Below are 22540 nucleotides of genomic sequence, written 5' to 3'. Positions count from 1 at the left end.
TCGCTTCCAGACAAACTAAACACTTTCTTCGCCCTACTTTGAGGAAGTCAACACTGCGCTGCGGACGTGGGTCCCTGCCACTCACGAGGACTGTGTGCTCCCGATCTCCGTGTGCTCCCGATCTCCGCACGTGCGCCATCTTGCATAAATGTGTTTTGTCCCCCCACACCAAACGCGATCACGACACGCAGGTTAAAATATCAAAACAAACTCTGAACCAATTATATTAATTTGGGGACAGGTAGAAAAGCATGAAACATTGATGGCGATTTAGCTAGTTAGCTTGCACTTGCTAGCTAATTTGTCCTATTTAGCTAGCTTGCTGTTGCTAGCTAATTTGTCCTGGGATATAAACATTGAGTTGTTATGTTACCTGAAATGCACAAGGTCCTCTGCTCCGCCAATTAATCCACACATCCTTCCAGGCTTTTTCTTCTCTTGACTTTATATTGTGTTTGGCAACTTTCATAAATTAGGTGCATTACCGCCACTGACCTCGTTTGTCTTTCCGTCACCCACGTGGGTATAACCAATGAGGAGATGACACGTGGGTACCTGCTTCTATAAAAAACCAATGAGGAGATGGGAGAGGCAGGACGTGCTGCGTGATCTGCGTCAGAAATGAATCTGTTCTATTTTAGCCCTTGGCAACGCAGACGCTCGTTGGCGCGCGCGAGCAGTGTGGGCGCAATAATTGAATAACAGATTTATACGCGAGCGGTGTATAGACATTTAAGTGTGTTAACCCTTGCAAGGCTGCCGGCCCAGACGCCATCCCAAGCCATGTCCTCAGAGTATGTGCAGACCAGCTGGCTGGAGTGTTTACGGACATATTCAATCTCTAACTATCCCAGTCTGTTCTCCCCACTTGTTTCAATATGTCCACCATCGTTCCCGTACCCAAAAAAGCGAAGGTAACTGAACTAAATTACTATTGCCCCGTAGCACTCACTTCTGTAATCATTAAAGTGCTTTGAAAGGCTAGTTAAGGACCATATCACCTGCATCTTACCTGACAACCTAAAACCAATTTGCATACCTCCCCAACAGATCCACAGCTGACGCAATCGCCATTGCACTGCACACCGCCCTATCCCACCTGGACAAGAGGAATACCTATGTAAGAATGTTGTTCCTTGACTACAGCTCAGCCTTCAACACAGTAATGCCCTCCATGCTCAGGGCCTTGTGTCTGAACCCCTCCCTGTAGAAATTGAAGAAAATTGCTGCATTTCTGATTCATTCTTGTTACATATACTTTAGTACAGTCAAAGTGAAAGTGTTATTCTTATTATATAATGAAACTGATTTCTGTGAAATCATTCGAACTTCAAATAGAAGTTCATTTATGTAATGCTCCCTGTTAGTGTTTTTTAGGTCAGTGTGTTATAAGTGGATAAGAGCGTCTGCTAAATGACTTAAATGTAAATGTAAGTGACAATGTATGCTTTCTGGGTGAGAATTGTTGCCAGTTATGGTTGAACAAGCTTATTTTGAAACATGTATGAAGTATTTTGGTGGTTTGAGTGAGTTTGAGGTGAGTGTAACTGTTAGGCCAAGATGCATGTTGGTAATGCAGACTGTGTGAAGAGTTTTGAAAGTGACTTCATTATTGACCGATGCTTGTTAGCAATTTAAAAAGACTGTAAATCGGGTTGAGGTCAGGACCCTGACTGGGCCACTCCAGAAGGCATATTTTCTTCTGTTGATTTACTTCTGTGTTTTGGGTCATTCTGTTGCATCACCCAACTTATGTTGAGCTTCAATTGGCGGGCAGATAGCCTAACATTCTCCTGCAAAATGTCTTGATAAACTTGGGAATTCATTTTTCCGTTGATAGCAAGCTGTCCAGGCCCTGAGGCAGCAAAGCAGCCCCAAACCATGATGCTCTCTCCACCATACTTTACAGTTGGGATGAGGTTTTGATGTTGGTGTGCTGTACCTTTTTACCTCCACAAATAGTGTTGTGTGTTCCTTCTAAACAACTCAACTTTAGTTTCATCTGGCCACATAATATTTTGCCAGAAGCGCTGTGGAACATCCAGGTGCTCTTTTGCGAACTTCAGACATGCAGCAATGTTATTTTTTTTTTAGACAGCAGTGGCTTCTTCTGTGGTGTCCTCCCATGAACACCATTCTTATTTAGTGTTTTACGTATCGTAGACTCGTCAACAGAGATTTTAGCATGTTCCAGAGATTTCTGTAAGTCTTTAGCTGACACTCTAGGATTCTTCTTAACCTCATTGAGCATTCCGCACTGTGCTCTTGCAGTCATCTTTGCAGGACGGCCACTCCTAGGGAGAGTAGCAACAGTGCTGTACCTTCTCCATTTATAGGCAATTTTTCTTACCATGGACTGATGAACATCGAGGCTTTTAGAGATACTTTTGTAACCCTTTCCAGCTTTATGCAAGTCAACAATTCTTAATCTTAGGTCTTCTGAGATCTCTTTTGTTCACATCAGGCAATGCTTCTTGTGAATAGCAAACTCCAATTTTGTGAGTTTTTTATAGGGCAGAGCAGCTCTAACCAAAATATCTCATCTCATTGATTAGACTCCAGGTTAGCTGACTCCTGACTCCAATTACCTTTTGGAAAGTCATTAGCCTAGGGGTTCACATACTTTTCCAACCTACACAGTGAATGTTTAAATGATGTATTCAATATAGACAAGAGAAATACAATAATGTGTGTGTTATTAGTTTTAGCAGACTCTGTCTATTGTTGTGACTAAAATGAAGATCAGATTATATAACTAATTTATGCAGAAATCCAGGTAATTCCAAAGGGTTCACATACTTTTTCTTGCCACTTTATTTATATATTTATATACACTACCGTTCAAAGGTTTGGGGGTCACTTAAAAATGTCCTTGTTTTTGAAAGAAAAGCAAAAAATTTTGGTCCATTAAAAAAACATCAAATTGATCAGAAATACAGTCAAGACATTGTTAATGTTGTAAATAACTATTGTAGCTATAAACAACAGATTTTATATGGAATATCAAATGCCCGTTATCAGCAACCCTCACTCCTGTGTTCCAATGGCACGTCGTGTTAGCTAATCCAAGTTTATAATTTTAAAAGGCTAATTGGTCATTAGAAAACCCTTTTGCAATTATGTTATCATAGCTGAAAACTGTTGTTCTGATAAGAAGCAATAAAACTGGCCTTTAGACTAGTTGAGTATCTGGAGCGTCAGCATTTGTGGGTTCGACTACAGGCTCAAAATGGCCAGAAACAAAGAACTTTCTTCTGAAACGCATCAGTCTATTCTTGTTCTGAGAAATGAAGGCTATTCAATGCGAGAAATTGCCAAGAAACTGAAGATCTCGTACAACACTGTGTACTACTCCCTTCACAGAACAGCGCAAACTGGCTCTAACCAGAATAGAAAGAGGAGTGGGAGGCCCCGGTGCACAACTGAGCAAGAGGACAAGTGTGTCTAGTTTGAGAAACAGATGCCTCACGAGTCATCAACTGGTAGCTTCATTAAATAGTACCTGCAAAACACCAGTCTCAACGTCAACAGTGCAGAAATCCAGGTAATTCCAAAGGGTTCACATACCTTTTCTGGCCTTCTAGGCAGAGTTGCAAAGAAAAAGCCATCTCTGAGACTGGCCAATAAAAATAAAAGATTAATGGGCAAAAGAATACAGACACTGGACAGAGAAACTTTGATCATAATGACTAATCGTAGATCAGCACTCCTACTCTGAGAGATTTGCTACAGCCCCTGGTGTGCATGTATTCTGAAGCCCGGTGGAGACCTGCAGTCCTGATAAACCCGAAGAATAATAGAGAGGTGGGTGGGTAGATGGTGGGTGGTAGTAGGTGGTTGGCGGTGGGTGTACTCACGTTGTCGAGCACAGCTGTGGTCTGGTCCTCCTCTCTTTGTCTTCACACACAGCAGCAGTGAGTGGTGTACAGCAGGAGCGGCGAGCACGGCTCTTTTATCTGCCCAGTGGCCCCCTACAGCCAGCCAATGGGAGTGCGGCTCCAGGCCAAGGCAGTGTGCACAGGCAGGAAGGGCTGATTCACAAGGAGTTAATGAGATCCAACTCACTTTCCACACAGCCTGATCGACACAGAGGCTTAGCACACAGCTGTTGAACGGCACCTGTTGAACGGCACTGTTATAACTACTATTGTTAATCGATATTACTGTTTGTATTACCACTTACCAGTAAAGCCTGATGATCTTGGGTTTTGGCAAGCAGCTAACTGACAAACATAATTTCAACCAATGCGGTATAACTGTTTATTACAGACTTATAAACTACTAATTTTACGTTTACAAACTAATTATAAACCTTGTTATAACTCATTTTAGGTATACGTTTTTGGTTGATATTTGATAGTTAAATCAATAAACCAAACTCAAATGTGTGAACTATGTTGACATTTACGCCTCCAGGGATAATATTTGAGACTCAACCCATTGTTAACAAGCTAACACTAGTTCCAAAATACATATGGTTATGCATCCTCTAGTGTCTGTGGATATCTCAATGCTTAAATACACATTAGAGTTTTTACAGACTGGCCAGATGCCAATCTGATGAAAGATCTTAAGCAAGATAAAATGATACATCTCAATTCTTATCTACATCCTCTTATGGGGCCTGGATGATTGCTCCATTCTAATGCTGCATTCATAACCAAGTGGCAAGGTGGTAATTACCAATTGTGAAGTTGTACATATGAGTTAGATGCATTCACCCCCCTTGAACTGCATCAACCATAGACAAAAAATACACATAGTGCTCACAAACAAATTATAGCGTTCACCAACCATATTAATAGATAAATTAAACAAAACATTATTTATAAAAAAATTAAACTTCCAAAAATGCTATTATAGAGGTAATTTCCTTAGTGGGTTACGTCAGAGTTCAGCATGGGAGAAGTCGGAGCTCAGGGATAATAGAACAGTTTCCTAGTAATTACCTGTTGGAGGGGAGGTGAAGTGGATTTTTCTTTACAGTTGTACGCTTGTATTTACGACCTTACAAGATGTTATTAACGCAGAATTAGGTCTGTATCGAGTAAACTGTCCCAAGTTTTGTGCCAACATACGTGATGCTTTTGGATGAATATTGATTGTTGGGACATGTGAACAATCCTTAAAATGTGAAATGTGTTAGTTCATGACGTTTGTCCCTTAAAGGGGCAATCCATTTTTGGACTTATAAATGAATGATATGTAGCTTCCCACTGAGTCTTGAAGAATATAGCTTATAAATGCCTCATAAGCTTAGTTCAACTGCCGTACCCCATCAGAACCCAAAATATAAGCTTGTTTTACTCCAATGTTCGTAAACAAAGAAAATGTAAACAAACTACATGGCCTTAAAACATGATTAAAACTATAATGTTGATATCATGGATGGTCAGTCCTTGCATCCATATCTCTCTCTATGAATTTGAGAGTGGTTACTCCAGCCCAATCCCACAGCTTTTTACTGAAACATAGTGCGGGGAATATGCTTTGCTATTGTTTCAACGGATGATTTCCCACTTAAGTAGAGTATTTGATTCGCTATTCGTAGTGATTGTCTTCCATCTAGTGGGAAAACAGGGTGAAGTATAACCCAATGTACAGTTGAACATTTCAAGCAGACATTTATGACAGCTAGATGAAAATATATAACTAAACTCATGGTAAGTTGCAGTGGAATTGTAATGCCATCTATAATAATTAGCATTTGCAGTAGTTTTCAAAAGAAACAGAATGATTTGCAAATAGAATACAGTGATTTAAATGCATTTGTAATTACCTTGATTAGGACTCAAGGTAATTGAGTAATGAGGAAAAAGGTCAAACTTCTCTACCAAGACAATACCAGCGCAGCTTAAATTAATAACAATGTATTAATGTTTTATTCTAATTACAATAAACAGAACATATCAGTCCCTTATTTGTACAAAAATACCTGAAAAGGTTACAATGGAGATATATAAGCCATTCAGCTATTTACAAATCGAAGCAAAGCACAGTATGAATACAGGATCTTTCTCTTAAAAAGAGATACAGGTTCTTGTTTTTTGCAATCCCTGAAATACATAATCGTTTATATTTATATAGATCTATATATATTTGCTTTACTCCTTTGTACAGTCACTGTATCTTGCATTGTGACAATATATGCAAAGCACAAGAGTCATTATCGATCACTGGGAAAGGTTCCCATGAACGGTCCAAAGTCAGCTCTAGTTTTGTGCAGAGAAAAAGGTCATCAGAGGCACCTGCTGCGTTTTAGGCTTCTTGAGACAAACAGACTTACACAAGAGAAAAGAGGACACCTTACATCAACTGTGCTGTACTACTGTTTGGGAGAAACTACTGGTATTCTGAAAGAATATCATAAAGGCCAAACTACTTACTAAAGAAAAAATTATTTGGTGAAATACTATTAACCCCAAGTTGATCAACAGAACTCCACAACGTCGCACATACAAAATCTCACTGGTCTGACGATATGACCAGTTTTCAACAGGCTCCATGTCAACCCTGAGCAACCCAGTTACATTCATTTCTCTGAAATATAAAAAAAGTACATTTACTTAATTCACTTTCATCAGTTCACTACTTTGCAGGTGATTCAATGTCACTAGAAACATTATACTAGTTCATGGCAAGACACTATGTGAGAGAACTCGCCTCTGAATACAAAAAACACCTATCTATCTGTATCTAACAGGCCTAAACAGTTAGTGTTGAGAAGTCAGTGATGTCTGAGTAGCTTAAGATGACTTGCAGGAACTATGAAAAGATGTACACTGTATGCCCAGCCAACTCCAGTTCCATACCAGCAACATTTCAATATTACAGACATTTGTGAAGAGGTTTTTACATGACAAACATTTAAGAAATAAACTCGATATGCACATTAAACCAAATGATAAAAATAAATCAAGTTTCTTCATTTCATAAGTAGTTAAGAATAAGCCAATGCGGTAATAATAGTGATCTGTAACCTAAATACAGTGTTGCATCTACATGGTTTCATATGCTAATATGGTACATTGATTCAGTACACAACTTTTACATGAGTTGCATATAACATTGTACAGCTAAGATTACCATCGGAGGAGGCAATCCTAACTGATTTCTACTGAAATCATTATGACCAATGGGAAGAAATATTTGTCTGACGTTTTGACCGAATTTAGCAAAGGAGAAGTAAGCAGCTTTGGCACCTAACCTGCTCATTGTATAGTCATAATGATGCCACACCCAGACATTAACATATATTATATATTCATGGCTCTGGTCACACCCAATAAACAGTGAAGTGTAGCTCTGAAGTTACTCTCAAAATTCCATGGAAAAAGGTACTGCAAGGGGCATCTAGTGGTGCCATCACATCCAAGCCTTTTTAATTGGATAATACGCATAGCACACTATGTTGTGGAAAAGACTTGGCTATTTAACGTACTATACACCAATTCGTTTTTTGCAATTGTGGCTCAAGTATTGTAAAGGTATAGCTTCACTTCTGACACAAGAAACAAAGTTCTGATTAACGCAAAGTTTAAAGAGTGAAAGTTCTGTAAAATGGAAGACGACTAACTGTAATGAAAGGGACAGAGCAACTGAACTGACAGCTCAAAACGGTGTAAATTTGAAAATCAACTCGAATTAAATATCTAGATATGAAATTAATTTGATTGACAGTATCAGTGAAAGTCACACTTAAGAAGATGTCAAATGTTTAAATATGTAAAAAATATATGTAATCTAATTCAACCTGTGCGTTTGAAATATTCTTGAGGGGTTCATGTGAAAAGATTTCCTAAATGTAGAAGAATGTTTGAGAGAAAGGCATTAAACTGAATATCGATGTGAAACGCACTGTGACTGAAATATTAGTGACTTTTATTCCCCACACTTTTTCTACTGACACCAATTTGGAATGAAAACCATGACATTAGGGAACACCACTTGCTTTCAACGTTACTTCATAGTAAGTGTTGGTGATAAAATAGTTTGAGTGAAATATAGGCTATGTAATAGATGCTATGTAATAATTGCGCAGTTCAATCATTCCATGGTAATGATAAAACAGTACCGAACAGCGCTGAGAAAAGAGCTACATTTCAAGTAATCACTCACATCCAGGTAAATAAATACATTTGCGAAACAATACTTGAAATGATTGAGTCATTGCATCTTCTTTTTTGAAATGTCATTGTGCAGAACTTGTAGATAGTGTGGCTAATATTCTGTATCTGAATCTATCTAGCTTAAGACACCATAAATAAAAAGATGGCTCTTTCTTAATGTTGCATTACAGGTAAAAACATCTTTACAAATCTGTGTGTTCACTGCAACCTTGGACAAGGCTGGACAGTAAAAACCCTTCCACTTCAGGGTATCATCCATTACTAGGGCTTCACAGTGTCTGTTCGAAAAACAATCATTCAATCACATCATGGAAAAGATAAGCAACAAGTCTAAAATGAATGGACTTGGCGTGAATCCCAAATGGCACTCTATTCCCGATATAGTGCACTACTTTTGACCAAAGCCTTACGGGCCCTAGTCAAAAGTAAGGTAATGCACTATGTAGGGAATACGGTACCATTTGGGATGCACACTTGGATTATGGAGATGGGTCCTCGTAGCAGATGAGTCGATTGATTCCAGTTGCATTCTACAGACAGCACAACAGACAGACCGACCTTGGACTGTACACGTCAACTCTGAGCTAGTCAGATCCCTCTAGTGGATCACAACAGGTTGGTGTAGTGGTTATATTTCCCTGTGTTCTGACGGAGGGAATGCAAACAGGTGGCTTTAAAAGGAAACTGTGGCAACCTCCCCAGTGGCCTAAGTTAGGTTTTAGTCATATAATCATAACCATGTCTTCAGAGAGCGTACAACATGGAATTACAGTCCACAAGATGGCCATATGCTTTCCAATGTTTTACATATAGCTTTATTATTGTGTTGACACCAAGAGAGACCCAAGAGCAGAGCCTTCCTTAGCTGGTATGTTGCTTGTTATCACCTGAAGAGCAGCTTGGTAGCCTAGTGCCATTCTGAATACGTACTGTAGCCAACAATAGAAGGGTTGGTTATAGCACACAGTATAGGACTAGGCTAGCAGCGTGGACCTCAACAGCTATCAATTACGTGGACTTAAATGAGTGGATGAGATGAGGAGTGAATGAATACCTGTAGTAGTTTATATTTTGGGGGGAAGTTCATGTGGAACACCGGATGGTGGAGCTGATGATGGATTGATTTAACACTGAACTGGATGTAGTGATTTAGTTGTTGTTGTGTGACTGTTAGAACTCTATACACTCCAGACTACTGATAAGAAACTAAAACAGACTAAGAACACATTTGATGATGCAGTACTAAAATGTCATGAATACAAAAGCCTGTGAGGTCACCAAAGAAAGAAAGAAAGAAATGAAGAAAAGTCCTATGAGAGTGGAATGAATGAATCATGTTTAGTCCTTGAGTATCCTTCAGCTCCATCCTAAGTTACCAGGTCCAGCCTTTCCTTTCCTACAGCTTGACAGAGACTGCTGGCCTCGTGATCTGTCTCGTGATGTTCTTTTTCCGAATATCAGATTGTCCATCCATCCCTCCAACACAGGAGAGATTTGCCATTGTTGGTAATGAGAAGAATGAGAGTAGAGGAATTCTTCTTCAGTCAGTGTGGAAAGGCCTGTTCCCAGTTTCACAAGCGCCAAACTAGAAAACAATCAGCTTTTCAAAAAAAGGTTGTAGTATAGATGATTTGTAACAAAAAAATACTTTCATTATGTAAAAAAGTGGCCCAGACTAAACAAAGTCCTGATGATTGTACAAGGAAAATAAAAACTCCTTTGATCTCATAAACTGTCACTAAACCTTGTCAGTGGATCAGAGCTTATTGGTGACTATGAATACAAACTTGAAAATGTTTTTGTTTTTTTATAAGAGTTAATAACAACGTGGTGCATCTTTTTGCTTTAATTTTTGCTTCCTTATCTCCTCCTTCCTTCCGAAACACAGAGGTCACTGAAGTCCACTAGCGTCCATCCTAACCCACCAACCACTCCTTCCCGTTCCATCCGCAGTCTCTGGCAGCTCATGACACATCCACAACAACATGAGTTCATCACTTTAGCTTCTCCTAAAGAAAAAGTCTTGAGTTTGTTTTTAGGCAGAGTCCGGTCAAGTCATAGGTCAGGGGTCATAAGGCTACGAGGGTGCAGGGGTGCTTGAGTTTACAAGGCAGGACTCCTCTGTTGAGCTGGTAGAACTCCACCAGCTGGATCAGGTCGGTGAATTTGGTGGACCCGTCGTCAAGGCTGAAGAAGATCTGGCCGTCCTCTTCACACTGCAGGACGGGCCATAGAGACAACAGTCAGGTGAGAACAAGAGGAAGTAATGAACAACAAAAGTTACTTTACTCCATAAAATTGTTGACTGTTTTACTTGGTTTTCTAGTGTGCCTGTAGACATAAGAGAGATGGGGAGGTCAAAGAGAGAAGAAGCCCAGAGGCAAGATAAAGCTCACTTACTGGTAAGATCTGGAAATGCTTGATTTTCTGGTGATGGCACAGTGTGAGGACAAAGGCCTTTGGGTTGCTTTGACTGTCCCTCAACAGAAACAACCTGAGCAGAAAAGGGGGAAAATCAGTCTTTGGTGAAAACTTCAACGTCTGTCAAATTTACAAATTTAAATCCAACATACATTGGCATGTGGGCTGGGCATTCTGAAGATGCAAGACACTTCAATAATCAAATAAATCCCAATTAAATAACAGGTTGGCTGTGTGGTTGCAGCGACTGAGGAGCCTTACCCGTCCACCTGGCCTTGTTGGTGGATCATCCGATGGGACTCTTCTCGCGTTATCCGCCCATGGAACCACAGCTGTGTTCTGTGAATAACTGGACGTGGAAGAGGAAAGGAGAGCTTTAGGACAGGAACAAGGCTTTTATCTACACAGAATGTAGCCAACTCAAATAAGAGGGATTGTGTGAATTTATGTTGTTGAATTACCTGAGCTTAATACACAGGGATGTAGTGGACTGGGACTACCTAGAATGTTCATCCGTTGACTTCTCTTCTGAGATACAGAACAAACAAACATGGATTAGTTTGTTAATAAAAGGCTCTTACCTCATTGGTACAGCTGCGTGACGGATAGCATGATAGCTTTGTGACAAGCATGACTCAAAGAAAAGTTGTTGCACTCTTGCTTAGATTATTTCTAAATCACCAACAGCAGTAACTTTTCTTTCTGACCATAAGGTCATATAAGCATTGTAATATCTTAATAACATTGCAGTCGCATTGTGGTCAAGTTGTAGTAACATTTCTGTAATGTAGCTACGTTGAAGTAAGGTTGCATTATTGTTGTAGAACCATTGGAATAGTAACATTGTAGTAGAGTTGTAGAAGGAGACTCACCCTCCAGGCATAACCCTCCTCCATGGCAGCGCTCTGGGCCTCCAAGGGATTGTCGATCACCCTGCCTATCCTTCCTGAGAAATCCATAGCCACCAGAGAATTCTCAGACACACTCCGCTAGAGGGAGACAAAGCAGTACCAATGTCAATACACTTCCAATGCAGAAAATGCCCTGTTACAGTACTAGGGCTCTTTCTCAATTGTCTGTCATTGAAGTCCTCCTCTCTCCTCACTTTCTTCTCAAAACGCACTGGACAGGTAACCTAGCGGTTAAGAGTGTTAGGCCAATAACCGAAAGGTCGCTGGTTCGAATCACCGAATAGAGGACACAAAGAGTCAAGAAAGACAACCGAGAAAGAGTCTGGATGTTAACAACAGTTTGGCTGGCATGGTGGCAGTAAGGAGCTAAAAGGAGAGGCTTACCACTGGTGTTGAAAAGTGTGACAGAGTCTTTCTCTGCTGAGGAATCTTGTAGTTCTGATAGAGGACTATTCCATACTGTGAAGAATAAGGAGAGTATCCACAAATGAAAACGTTTGCTTTTGTTTGGGTGAAGTCAACCAATAGCTAACCTTCCAAAATATTGATAAAATTCATAAAGATAGATAGTATTCAAATTAGCATGCTATAAGTGACTCTCACAACAACCCATGTGAAGTGAACTTGCATCTGATACAACTCTGGTATAACTGAGGCAATACTTTGCAGTGTATTGAGGGATTGTTGCCATGGCGTTGGTACCTTGAAGAGTCTGAAGGCAGTCATCCAGGACGTTCTGCTCTGTTCGTCTTCAGTGCACAACATCCTCAACTCTTTCAACTCAGTCCTCTTGTTGGGCTGTCAATTAACACACAACAACCAATTAGAGAGACCAAACAAACACCTCATCATTAGAAACAACCATTCAGACAGTATGGTTGTACTAAAACACTCCTCCCTCGTACACTGACATATCCCATGAGATGATAGTTGATCTTGTTCAGGGTTGGTGAGAGAGAACCCCCAAAAAAACTGTAATCCATTACGTTACGAGCATAAATATTGTAATCAGATTACAGATACTTTTGAAAAACTAGATTACTTCAAAATTCAGAAATTCTTTGATACCTTTCTGTTGTCTCAATGACATTTAAATCAGCATTGAAAAAGGCGCACTTAAGTTTTTCTGCCTGAGCAAGTCTGAGACCACTACAGTGAGGGAAAAAAGTATTTGATCCCCTGCTGATTTTGTATCGTTTGCCCACTGACAAAGAAATGATCAGTCTATCATTTTAATGGTAGGTTTATTTGAACAGTGAGAGACAGAATAACAACAAAAAAATCCAGAAAAACAATGTAAAAAATGTTATAAAATGATTTGCATTCTAAAGAGGGAAATAAGTATTTGACCCCTCTGCAAAACATGACTTAGTACTTGGTGGCAAAACCCTTGTTGGCAATCACAGAGGTCAGATGTTTCTTGTAGTTGGCCACCAGGTTTGCACACATCTCAGGAGGGATTTTGTCCCACTCCTCTTTGTAGATCTTCTCCAAGTCATTAAGGTTTCGAGGCTGACGTTTGGCAACTCGAACCTTCAGCTCCCTCCACAGATTTTCTATGGGATTAAGGTCTGGAGACTGGCTAGGCCACTCCAGGACCTTAATGTGCTTCTTCTTGAGCCACTCCTTTGTTGCCTTGGCCGTGTGTTTTGGGTCATTGTCATGCTGGAATACCCATCCACGACCCATTTTCAATGCCCTGGCTGAGGGAAGGAGGTTCTCACCCAAGATTTGACGGAACATGGCCCCGTCCATCGTCCCTTTGATGCGGTGAAGTTGCCCTGTCCCCTTAGCAGAAAAACACCCCAAAGCATAATGTTTCCACTTCCATGTTTGACGGTGTGGATGGTGTTCTTGGGGTCATAGGCAGCATTCCTCCTCCTCCAAACACGGGCGAGTTGAGTTGATGCCAAAGAGCTCCATTTTGGTCTCATCTGACCACAACACTTTCAACCAGTTGTCCTCTGAATCATTCAGATGTTCATTGGCAAACTTCAGACGGGCATGTATATGTGCTTTCTTGAGCAGGGGGACCTTGCGGGCGCTGCAGGATTTCAGTCCTTCACGGCGTAGTGTGTTACCAATTGTTTTCTTGATGACTATGGTCCCAGCTGCCTTGAGATCATTGACAAGATCCTCCCGTGTAGTTCTGGGCTGATTCCTCACCGTTCTCATGATCATTGCAACTCCACGAGGTGAGATCTTGCATGGAGCCCCAGGCTGAGGGATATTGACAGTTCTTTTGTGTTTCTTCCATTTGCAGGGGATCAAATACTTTTTTCCCTCACTGTATGACGACACACCAAATGCGTTAGATGGATTGCGGGAAAAGAGCAGGAATGGGCATTTGTAGGCTACAGTCCAAAGATTATCCAACTTGAATAAATGCTTGGAGGTAAAGACGACAGCAGTGGTGTAGCTTACAGGCAATACGGATATCACATATTATTGATATCTACAGTGGCTTGCGAAAGTATTCACCCCCCCGTGGCATTTTTCCTATTTTGTTGTCTTACAACCTGGAATTAAAATGGATCTTTTGGGGGTTTGTGTCATTTGATTTACATAACATGCCTACCACTTTGAAGATGCAAAATATTTTTTATTGTGAAACACAAGAAATAAGACCAAAAAAAAGAATTTGAGCATGCATAACTATTCACCCCTCCAAAGTCAATACTTTGTAGTGCCACCTTCTGCAGCAATTACAGCTGCAAGTCTCTTGGGGTATGTCTCTATAAGCTTGGCACATCTAGCCAATGGGATTGTTGCCCATTCTTCAAGGCAAAACTGCTCCAGCTCCTTCAAGTTGGATGGGTTCCGCTTGTGTACAGCAATCTTTAAGTCATACCACAGATTCTCAATTGGATTGAGGTCTGGGCTTTGACTAGGCCATTCCAAGACATTTAAATGTTTCCCCTTAAACCACTAAAGTGTTGCTTTAGCAGTGTGCTTAGGGTTATTGTCCTGCTGGAAGGTGAATCTCTGTCCCAGTCTGAAATCTCTGGAAGACTGAAGCAGGTTTCCCTCAAGAATTTCCCTGTATTTAGCACCATCCATCATTCCTTCAATTCTGACCAGTTTCCCAGTCCCTGCCGATGATGCTGCCACCACCATGCTTCACTGTGGGGATGGATGTTCTCGGGGTGATGAGCGGTGTTGGGTTTGCACCAGACATAGTGTTTTCCTTGATGGCCAAAAAGCTACATTTTAGTCTCCTCTGACCAGAGTACCTTCTTCCATATGTTTGGGGAGTCTCCCACATGCCTTTAGCCGAACACCAAACGTGTTTGCTTATTTTTTTCTTTAAGCAATGGCTTTTTCTGGCCACTCTTCCGTAAAGCCCAGCTCTGTGGAGTGTACGGCTTAAAGTGGTCCTATGGACAGATACTCCAATCTCCAATGTGGAGCTTCGCAGCTCCTTCAAGGTTATCTTTGGTCTCTTTGTTGCCTCTCTGATTAATGCCCTCCTTGCCTGGTCCGTGGGTTTTGGTGGGCGGCCTTCTCTTGGCAGGTTTGTTGTGGTGCCATATTCTTTCCATTTCTTTTTTCAATGGATTTTATGGTGCTCCGTGGGATGTTCAAAGTTTCAGATATTTTTTATAACCCAACCCTGATCTGTACTTCTCCACAACTTTGTCCCTGACCTGTTTGGAGAGCTCCTTGGTCTTCATGGTGTCGCTTGCTTGGTGGTGCCCCTTGCTTAGTGGTGTTGCAGACTCTGGGGCCTTTCGGAACAGGTGTATATCGACTCATGTGACACTTAGATTGCACACAGGTGGAATTTATTTAACTTATTACGTGACTTCTGAAGGTAATTGGTTGCACAATATCTTATTTAGGGGCCTCATATCAAAGTGGGTGAATACATATGTACGCACCACTTTTCCATAAATGTTTTTCATTTCACTTCACCAATTTGGACTAGTTTGTGTATGTCCATTACATGAAATCCAAATAAAAATCTATTTAAATTACAGGTTGTAATGCAAAAAAATAGGAAAAACGCCAAGGGGGAAGGCATTGTACATTGATGTGAATTACACTGCTGCTCTCTCTGTTAGCTATTTGTTCATTACGGATTGTGGTTGTTGTGGATGGCTGTTCACAAATGTATATGTGTATTTTAACCCAATAATGGTTGAATTGAAGAAGTTTAAGCTGCCTATAAATTTTTTCAACCAGTGGACAGTGAGTGAAAAAATGCACTCCCTCAACAGCTGCATAGTGCGGATCCCAGCCTACGAAATAAAAGTTTGAGTTGCTCCCTTCTAAACTCCTCTGTGGTATTGTGCTCCATACTGTCAAAAACAAGTTTCATTTAAGAAGACCACGAGTGAGGCTTTTATTGCTCAATCTAATTTGTGCTGATTCAAAATGCCCATGGGCCTAATGGATACATGATCAAACTCACACAATTAGATAGACTTAAACAGCTGCAAATTATCCAGATACCAAAGTGTCACCAACAAAAACGTAAACAATAGGCATATGGCATACATTTTTTACACGCAAATAGCACTTTTCAGGAGTGCTCAAAGCATGCCATTCCATGAGAGCAGCATTTATTTTTCTTACTCAAAGCAATGAGCCCAATCATTTAGAAAGGAACCTTTCCAACCCTGATCATGTTGCAAAATAAAATTGGATTTTGTTGGATTTTGGTTTTTCATTCTCTATCCATTTATTATATAGCCAGAAAGTGGGTCAACACAGAGCACACAATGGCAGCGAGGCCTGCCTCTTGTCAGGCATGTCTCAGCAAGATACAGGATGCTTACCAAATGGCAACCTATTCCCTATATAGTGCACCATTTGGGAAGCAGACAGTCTAGACACGACACTGTTCAATAACTGTAATAGGAGACGGCTTGTCCTCCATAGAAGACAGCGGAATAATAGACAACATATGAGCATCTGAATGACTTGCAATGCCTCGTGTGCAGAGGCTTTTCTTTCTCTTGAACGCACCTTTATACAGAACTCGTAGTCTGTCGGCGCACTGTGTAGCTTCTTGCCTGTTGTTACTGTGAAGACATTGCTGTCCTCCAGGTCTGCTAGTAACTGTAAATGCCTGGGCTCCTGTAGAGGATAAATCAATAGCCGATGTCATTTCATCACGAAGAAACTTAAGCCTGGAGGTAACAGAGAGCAGAGCTCCACTCAAATCAATAGCAGCATGTGTGGTTGTATGGGACATAGAGCAGGCAACTCTGAGCAGCAAGTATGTACACTGATGATTGAGGCAAGCAGCCTCTTAACTAACAACTAAAGTATTAGACTTTGTAGGCTATTACTAGCGCAGTTTAAATGTGAGATATTGGCTCAAGGATTCGGCAATACAAGCCTAATACTAACAGAGTTAGTGTGCTAAGCATACCGTAGAAGAGAGAAGGCCATGTACCTTTGACGTTCCTTTTGTAGAAAAGTAAAGCCCTGAGCGTCTAAGGAACACGTACAGCTTCTTCCAGGATTTCCTGCCCATCTCTTTCACGTATAAAAAGCCCTGGATCTCAGGACAACTGCTGGAGTTCAAGAAATTCTGAGAGAAGGAGAGAGAGAGAGAGAAGAAGGCTTTAGCACACAGCTATCATCATCAAATATCATCATTTTCATGGGGCTCGGAGAAATAAACCTCCACCGCCTTCCTTCCTAGCCAGAAAACAAACATTTATATAACGAACAATCTTGGCATTCTTGTGATACCAATTTTTATGAGCAACCTTAAACATGGGAGAGAAATGTTCAGACAGATGTTCTGTCTTGCGTAACAGTATCAACCAAGACACATACACACTATAGAGACAGACAATTCAACAAGGAGTTCTGATTCTGACAGCAAATTGTTCCAAGAACTGACTGGAGCGATAAGATAAGCACCTACTGGTTTTAACATGCCCTGCAGAATACAGAACTCTCTCTGTCACATTCAGACACTGTCTCCTGACCTGACAAGATACTAATTAAAGCTGCAATATGTCACTTTTCGACGACCCGACCAAATTAACATAGAAATGTGAGTTAAGGATCTGACATTCTCATTGAAAGCAAGTCTAAGAAGCGGTAGATGTGTTTTATGTGTGCCATTTCTAGGGCTTCCCGTTCTTAAGTTCTGCTTTTGCGTCTTTTAGTTCTGGCTTTGTACACCAGCTTCAAATAGCTGAAAATACAATATTTTTGGTTATGGAAAATATATTTCACGGCGGTTTAGACGGAACACTGATTCTCTACACAATGACTGAAAGTAGGCTAACTATTCCAATTTTTGCAACCAGGAAATGGCGTAGCAATTTTTGAGCAGTGCACCTTTTAAGTGATCCACTGTTTATGATCTGACTTGATTTGATTCCGACTGGATTCCTGGAACCGCCCCCAGCCTGCTCCTTAAAACTGACCATGTCAGGGATGGTATCATTTTAAAAGCTTTCTGTCATAGTGGATGGATTCCAGTCATAGCCCTTTTAATAACGCTTTGTCACACTACTACATTTGCAGGCTGAACATGTAAACTTCATTCCATTAGAGCCTCAGGTCTTTAAAGGCACCATGCATTTACGCTGTGCTGCCTTGTGCAGGATGGGAGGATGATGGCCTGACGTGCTGTGCTATAACATTCAGTACGTTCCTTTACTCTCCTCTCACAGTTGCTTCCCTCAGAAGCTGTAATGTCTGTCTGTCTGTTTATCTTTCTGTTAGGCACACCTGGCCTGCGTGTGCAAAGACACTCGTATGTCAACAGAACATCAAGTGTTACAGTCTGTTCTCTGACAAGACATGCACAAGGAGGTCAAAGGTGAGATCAGACATACAGTACACAACACAGACTGAAGTACGCAGTATGCTGAGGTAGTGGAGTCTTTATGGTTCTACGGTACATACCTGTAAAAGTTGAGACGGTGGGATTGCACCATTTGTTTCCTGGCACCATGCAACCATATGCTCGGGAAAGAAATTCTGTTGGTAAGTGAGAAAGGGAAGGTTGTGGGTAATAGGAAAATCAGAAGGATGGCGGTGGAATGCCAAGAGACATTAAATGAATCCCTTTTCCCAAATGAAAATGAAGAAAAACATTAAACAATAACATTTGTCTCATAACTTTTCAAACTAGTTTCAAACTGTTTCTTAAATAAGTACGTTTAGGGACAGTTTCCCAGACCCTGGTTTAGCCTTTCTGAGTCCAGGACAGTTATATACACCAGTCTAACAGTGTTATCACATTCTGTTTATTTTTTGGAGTGTGAGTGGGTACATTACTATAAAGTGAGGGAAGGATGATTTTTCTGGGTAATATGCAACATTTAACAAGCACAACCAAACATTCGCCACTCATTTAACAAATGCATTGCTTGTAAACAAAAAATAACATCCAGGCTGTTTAGCTTGATGTAACTGTTTACACATGTAGAGGATATAAATAGGACAAGGAAAAACTCTGCAGGCGAGCTCTGGGATTCTTTGGAAACAAACGAACAAAAAAACAACCTACCAAGGGATTTCTGAAGAATTCATATTTGGCATAGTTCTTCCTGAACAGAAATCTGCCCTCGCTGGTCATGGATGCCTGCACTTGTACCACCAGCTCATGGTCCTCCAAGCACCTCTCTGTCGAGAGAGAGGAGTTAGTTACCAAATGGAAGCCTACAATAAGGACACTATCACATGTCAAAGTTTTAATTTTCATTTCCTGAACATTGTGTGTATAAGGCAAACGATGAAAGAACAAGCAGTTCTGCCTATGAACACCCCCCCACACACACACACCCCTCCTCACCCATAACCCACTCCCTGCCTACTCTGCCCACCCCCTCTCCCTAACCCTCCACCCCACACACCCCTTATCTTATCCAAAACTTGCAGACAAATCAGCATGTTCTTACTATATTCCAGGGTTGGGGTCAGTTCCATTTCAATTCCAGTCAATTCAGGAAGTACACTGAAATTCCAATTCCAATTATTTTCACTGCTTTTCAGAGATGAACATTTGGAATTGGAATTTGGTTTACTTTTTGAATTGACTGGAATTGACCCCAACCCTGCTATATTCATCTCCCCCCATCCTGTCGATGTCTTGAGCATACATTCACTCCCCCCTCTCTCAAACAATTAGTGGGACTATGCTGCTATGCTATACAGGCCCTGCTGTCTGCCTGGACCACTGACCCTGCCTGGCCCCTGCTCTCTCTGCAGGAACACATGTTTCACATCCAACTGTGGAAGCAGGATTCCTAAATAGATTTTGGCAGCAGGAAAGGAGACACTGGGGAATGGGGAGGAAGGGCCCAGGCTTTCTTGGACAAGCAGTAAGATTCTCTCACTCATTAAGAGGGAGAGAAAGAGGAAATAGACAATGTGGACGTTTTCAGAAACTATGTGTGCAGTTTCATACTGATGTTGCAACCTGGTTGGATTCCAGTCCGCTTATATCCCAAAAAATGGAGAGCCAATCCAGTACCTCCTCTACCTTGCCTTTACTGAGGCTCTTTGGTGAGTCACTTCCTCTCTGACCATGAGTCAGTCAAGCCCCTGACTCACTAGCTTAAAGCCTGTAGAGGTTGTAACCCTTTGTGGGGGAAGCTGAGGGAGGGTCATTGGCCATTATTCTTATCAGCTATGCTATTCACCCGATGACTGACAGTGGCCTTCTCTCGCTCGTTCTCTCTCTCGCTCTCTTTCTTTCTCTAAGGAAACACCCCCACTGATTGTGGGGTTGTCTTTCAACTATCTCCTCTGGACTCCCCCATTCTGAAGAGAAGAGATGACTCAGTAATGAAAGAAGCGTTAGTCTTCTTTATACCAGGGAGTCAGGGACCCCGTCTCCATTTTGGATCTGTGTGTCTCCCTGTCTTTCCTAGTTTCCTCCTTAGTGAGGAGATTGGGAGCAAGGTTGGGAAAGCAACATATCTTATTGGCTGGATGTCATTCTTATACAACAAGGCCTATCTGGACAAGCCTGGTCAGATTAAGGAGCAATTAGGAAGAGTGACCTTGCCTTGCCTCTAGTGGACTGGACTCACCATAGAGAGCCTGCCCTAGCTCCATTCAGGCAGCTTCTAAAGGTCAGATCAGCCCCGGTTCCTTTTACAACGAATGGAGGTTGCGTACAAATGGCACCTTATAGTGCAATATAGTGCCTTGTAGTTCACTATAAGAAAAGAGTGCCATTTGAGATGCACAAAAGTCTGTAGAATTTAGCCATTGTAGAGGGATGATGTTATACTGGTTATCCCTACTATACTTAGCATGGGTTTGGCAGCGCTGACACCAAACCACTCAGAACAGATCATGTGATGAAATTTTAAGAGCTTTAGAGGCCTGTGCTTCAGATATGTAATATTGTTATGTTCTAATCGCCATATAATGTTATTAGTTTCAAGATTATGAAATAACTATGCAATTTCCTTTGGACTATAATGCGCTCAGGATATCAAAAGGAAATTGATGTTTATAAGCAAATTCATTAAAAAAATATTCAAAACCTGGATAATTCAGACACATATCAATATGAACTACACCATCTCCACACATGCAACATAAAACCTAAATAATTACTGCAAATAATACTCCATATAATTGTTACCCTTTATGTTGTGCGTACATATTGTGTAGCCTATATTTCAGTGTTTAGACCTAAACATTCCCAGAAATACAGTACTTTCATTTTACCCATCTGCTATAACGAAGATAAGCCCAGACAGAACATGTGTTTTATAACTGCTCGTTCCTTAGGGGGTTGAAGTTTGGAACATTCTGCTTCTAAGAACTCTAACAAAACACTACAATGCCGCCACATTAAGCGTTCCACGGCTTGACTTACACAACCTAATTTCAATTAATCTAACATTCAGTGAGACTAGCGTTATCCTGTTCAGCTATGGTATAAGCCCAAAGTAAAGTCCCTGTACAAATGTTGACTAGCATGGGGGGGGGATTAGATATACAGTAACTAGACAGAGCAAGGTACCTGTATGATCCAGTGATCGCTACTCCTGGTCCAGAATTAGATAATAAAGAACATCTCTTACCATATTATTACACGTGACCATATTATGGTACATTCTTATCTCTAACTGTAACTGATCGTATATCCGTTCTCAGGTACGTTAACAAACTAAGGTTTGGGAGAGTGATGTCAGGAGGGTTCCCGGTCCTGCACCAAGAGCCCGTTGTCTCAGACTGCATCTCAAATGGCACCCTATTCCCTACATAGTGAACTTCCTCTAACAGGGCCCATAGTGCTCCGTCTAAAAGACTAAGAGCAGGCACAGACAGGCAGCTAACGACTGTTAACCAAAATAATGATATACAAGAGAAAATATAGGCTATAGATGTAGGCTATCTATTATTTATGATGACTCTTGGTTTCCATAGCGAGACCTCTGTTGACTTTAACATGAGCAGGAGAACATGTTCATTATCCAGTTGGCTTCTCACAGAGCGAGGGCTGAGGGGGGAGGGAGCGCTAGGCTATGTCCTGCCAGCCAGCCAGCCTGCCCACCAGCCCACCCATCCAGCACACCAGGTTGCCACTTACCTAGTCCGAGAAGAGGGTGATGCTCAACAAGTGCCCAACTGTTGTCGTCCACACAATGGCCTTTGTACACGAGGAGCTGGCAAAGATCTCTTGCAGTCATGTCGGCTGGTATTTCCACTACTTTCCCCATGCCGTCCTCGCTGAAAATGTTTATAATCTAAAAGGGGAAAGAAAAGGCCCTTTCATGTTAGAACTATTCCCAGACACAACCTCGTAGGCAGACAGACATAATTCAGATAGATGAGACGCATAGTTCAGGAGTAGACAGGCACAGTTTTACATAGAAAGCATAACTAGATAGCCCAACATTTGCAATATAGTACCAAGACCAAATTTACTTTCATTCATAACCATGTGTGTTTGAGCATACCAGACATATACAATCCATTCTCACTGGCAGCGGTTTGTGGGAAAATATAGGTTATAAAAACTAATGTGACACTCATCAGAATCATACTTCAAGCTTAAATACTAAGGGGACTGTTTTAGTCCTTCAATCCACACCACCTGTTTCCATAGAGATTATCCACTGACAGAATTAGGCACAA

General features: G+C 41.2%; 1 protein-coding gene and 1 long non-coding RNA gene across 6 annotated transcripts in view; one reads left to right on the top strand and one right to left on the bottom strand.

The window, feature by feature from the left end:
* Positions 1–5854: 5854 nt before the first annotated feature.
* Positions 5855–22540, bottom strand: part of LOC106579904 (growth factor receptor-bound protein 10) — a 90656-nt gene continuing 73970 nt past the window's right edge. For all 5 annotated transcript variants that reach the window (XM_014160263.2, XM_014160270.2, XM_045702222.1 and 2 more), the window contains 12 exons: positions 21993–22149; positions 18948–19063; positions 18341–18415; positions 16866–17003; positions 16433–16543; positions 12164–12259; positions 11846–11920; positions 11423–11539; positions 11012–11078; positions 10812–10899; positions 10530–10623; positions 5855–10345 (listed from right to left, as the gene is read on the bottom strand). In XM_014160263.2, coding sequence (XP_014015738.1) covers positions 10199–10345; positions 10530–10623; positions 10812–10899; positions 11012–11078; positions 11423–11539; positions 11846–11920; positions 12164–12259; positions 16433–16543; positions 16866–17003; positions 18341–18415; positions 18948–19063; positions 21993–22149 — 1281 coding nt within the window. In that variant the 3' untranslated portion in view covers positions 5855–10198. The remainder of the gene's footprint in view (positions 10346–10529; positions 10624–10811; positions 10900–11011; positions 11079–11422; positions 11540–11845; positions 11921–12163; positions 12260–16432; positions 16544–16865; positions 17004–18340; positions 18416–18947; positions 19064–21992; positions 22150–22540) is intronic.
* Positions 10287–10866, top strand: LOC123728997 (uncharacterized). The gene is made up of 3 exons (XR_006760706.1): positions 10287–10376; positions 10456–10531; positions 10776–10866. It is a non-coding gene; the product is annotated as an uncharacterized lncRNA (long non-coding RNA).

This window comes from Salmo salar, chromosome ssa02, assembly GCF_905237065.1.
Source record: "Salmo salar chromosome ssa02, Ssal_v3.1, whole genome shotgun sequence".
NCBI classification, from domain to species: Eukaryota; Metazoa; Chordata; class Actinopteri; order Salmoniformes; family Salmonidae; genus Salmo; species Salmo salar.
This window is presented reverse-complemented; position numbering and strand designations above follow the sequence as displayed.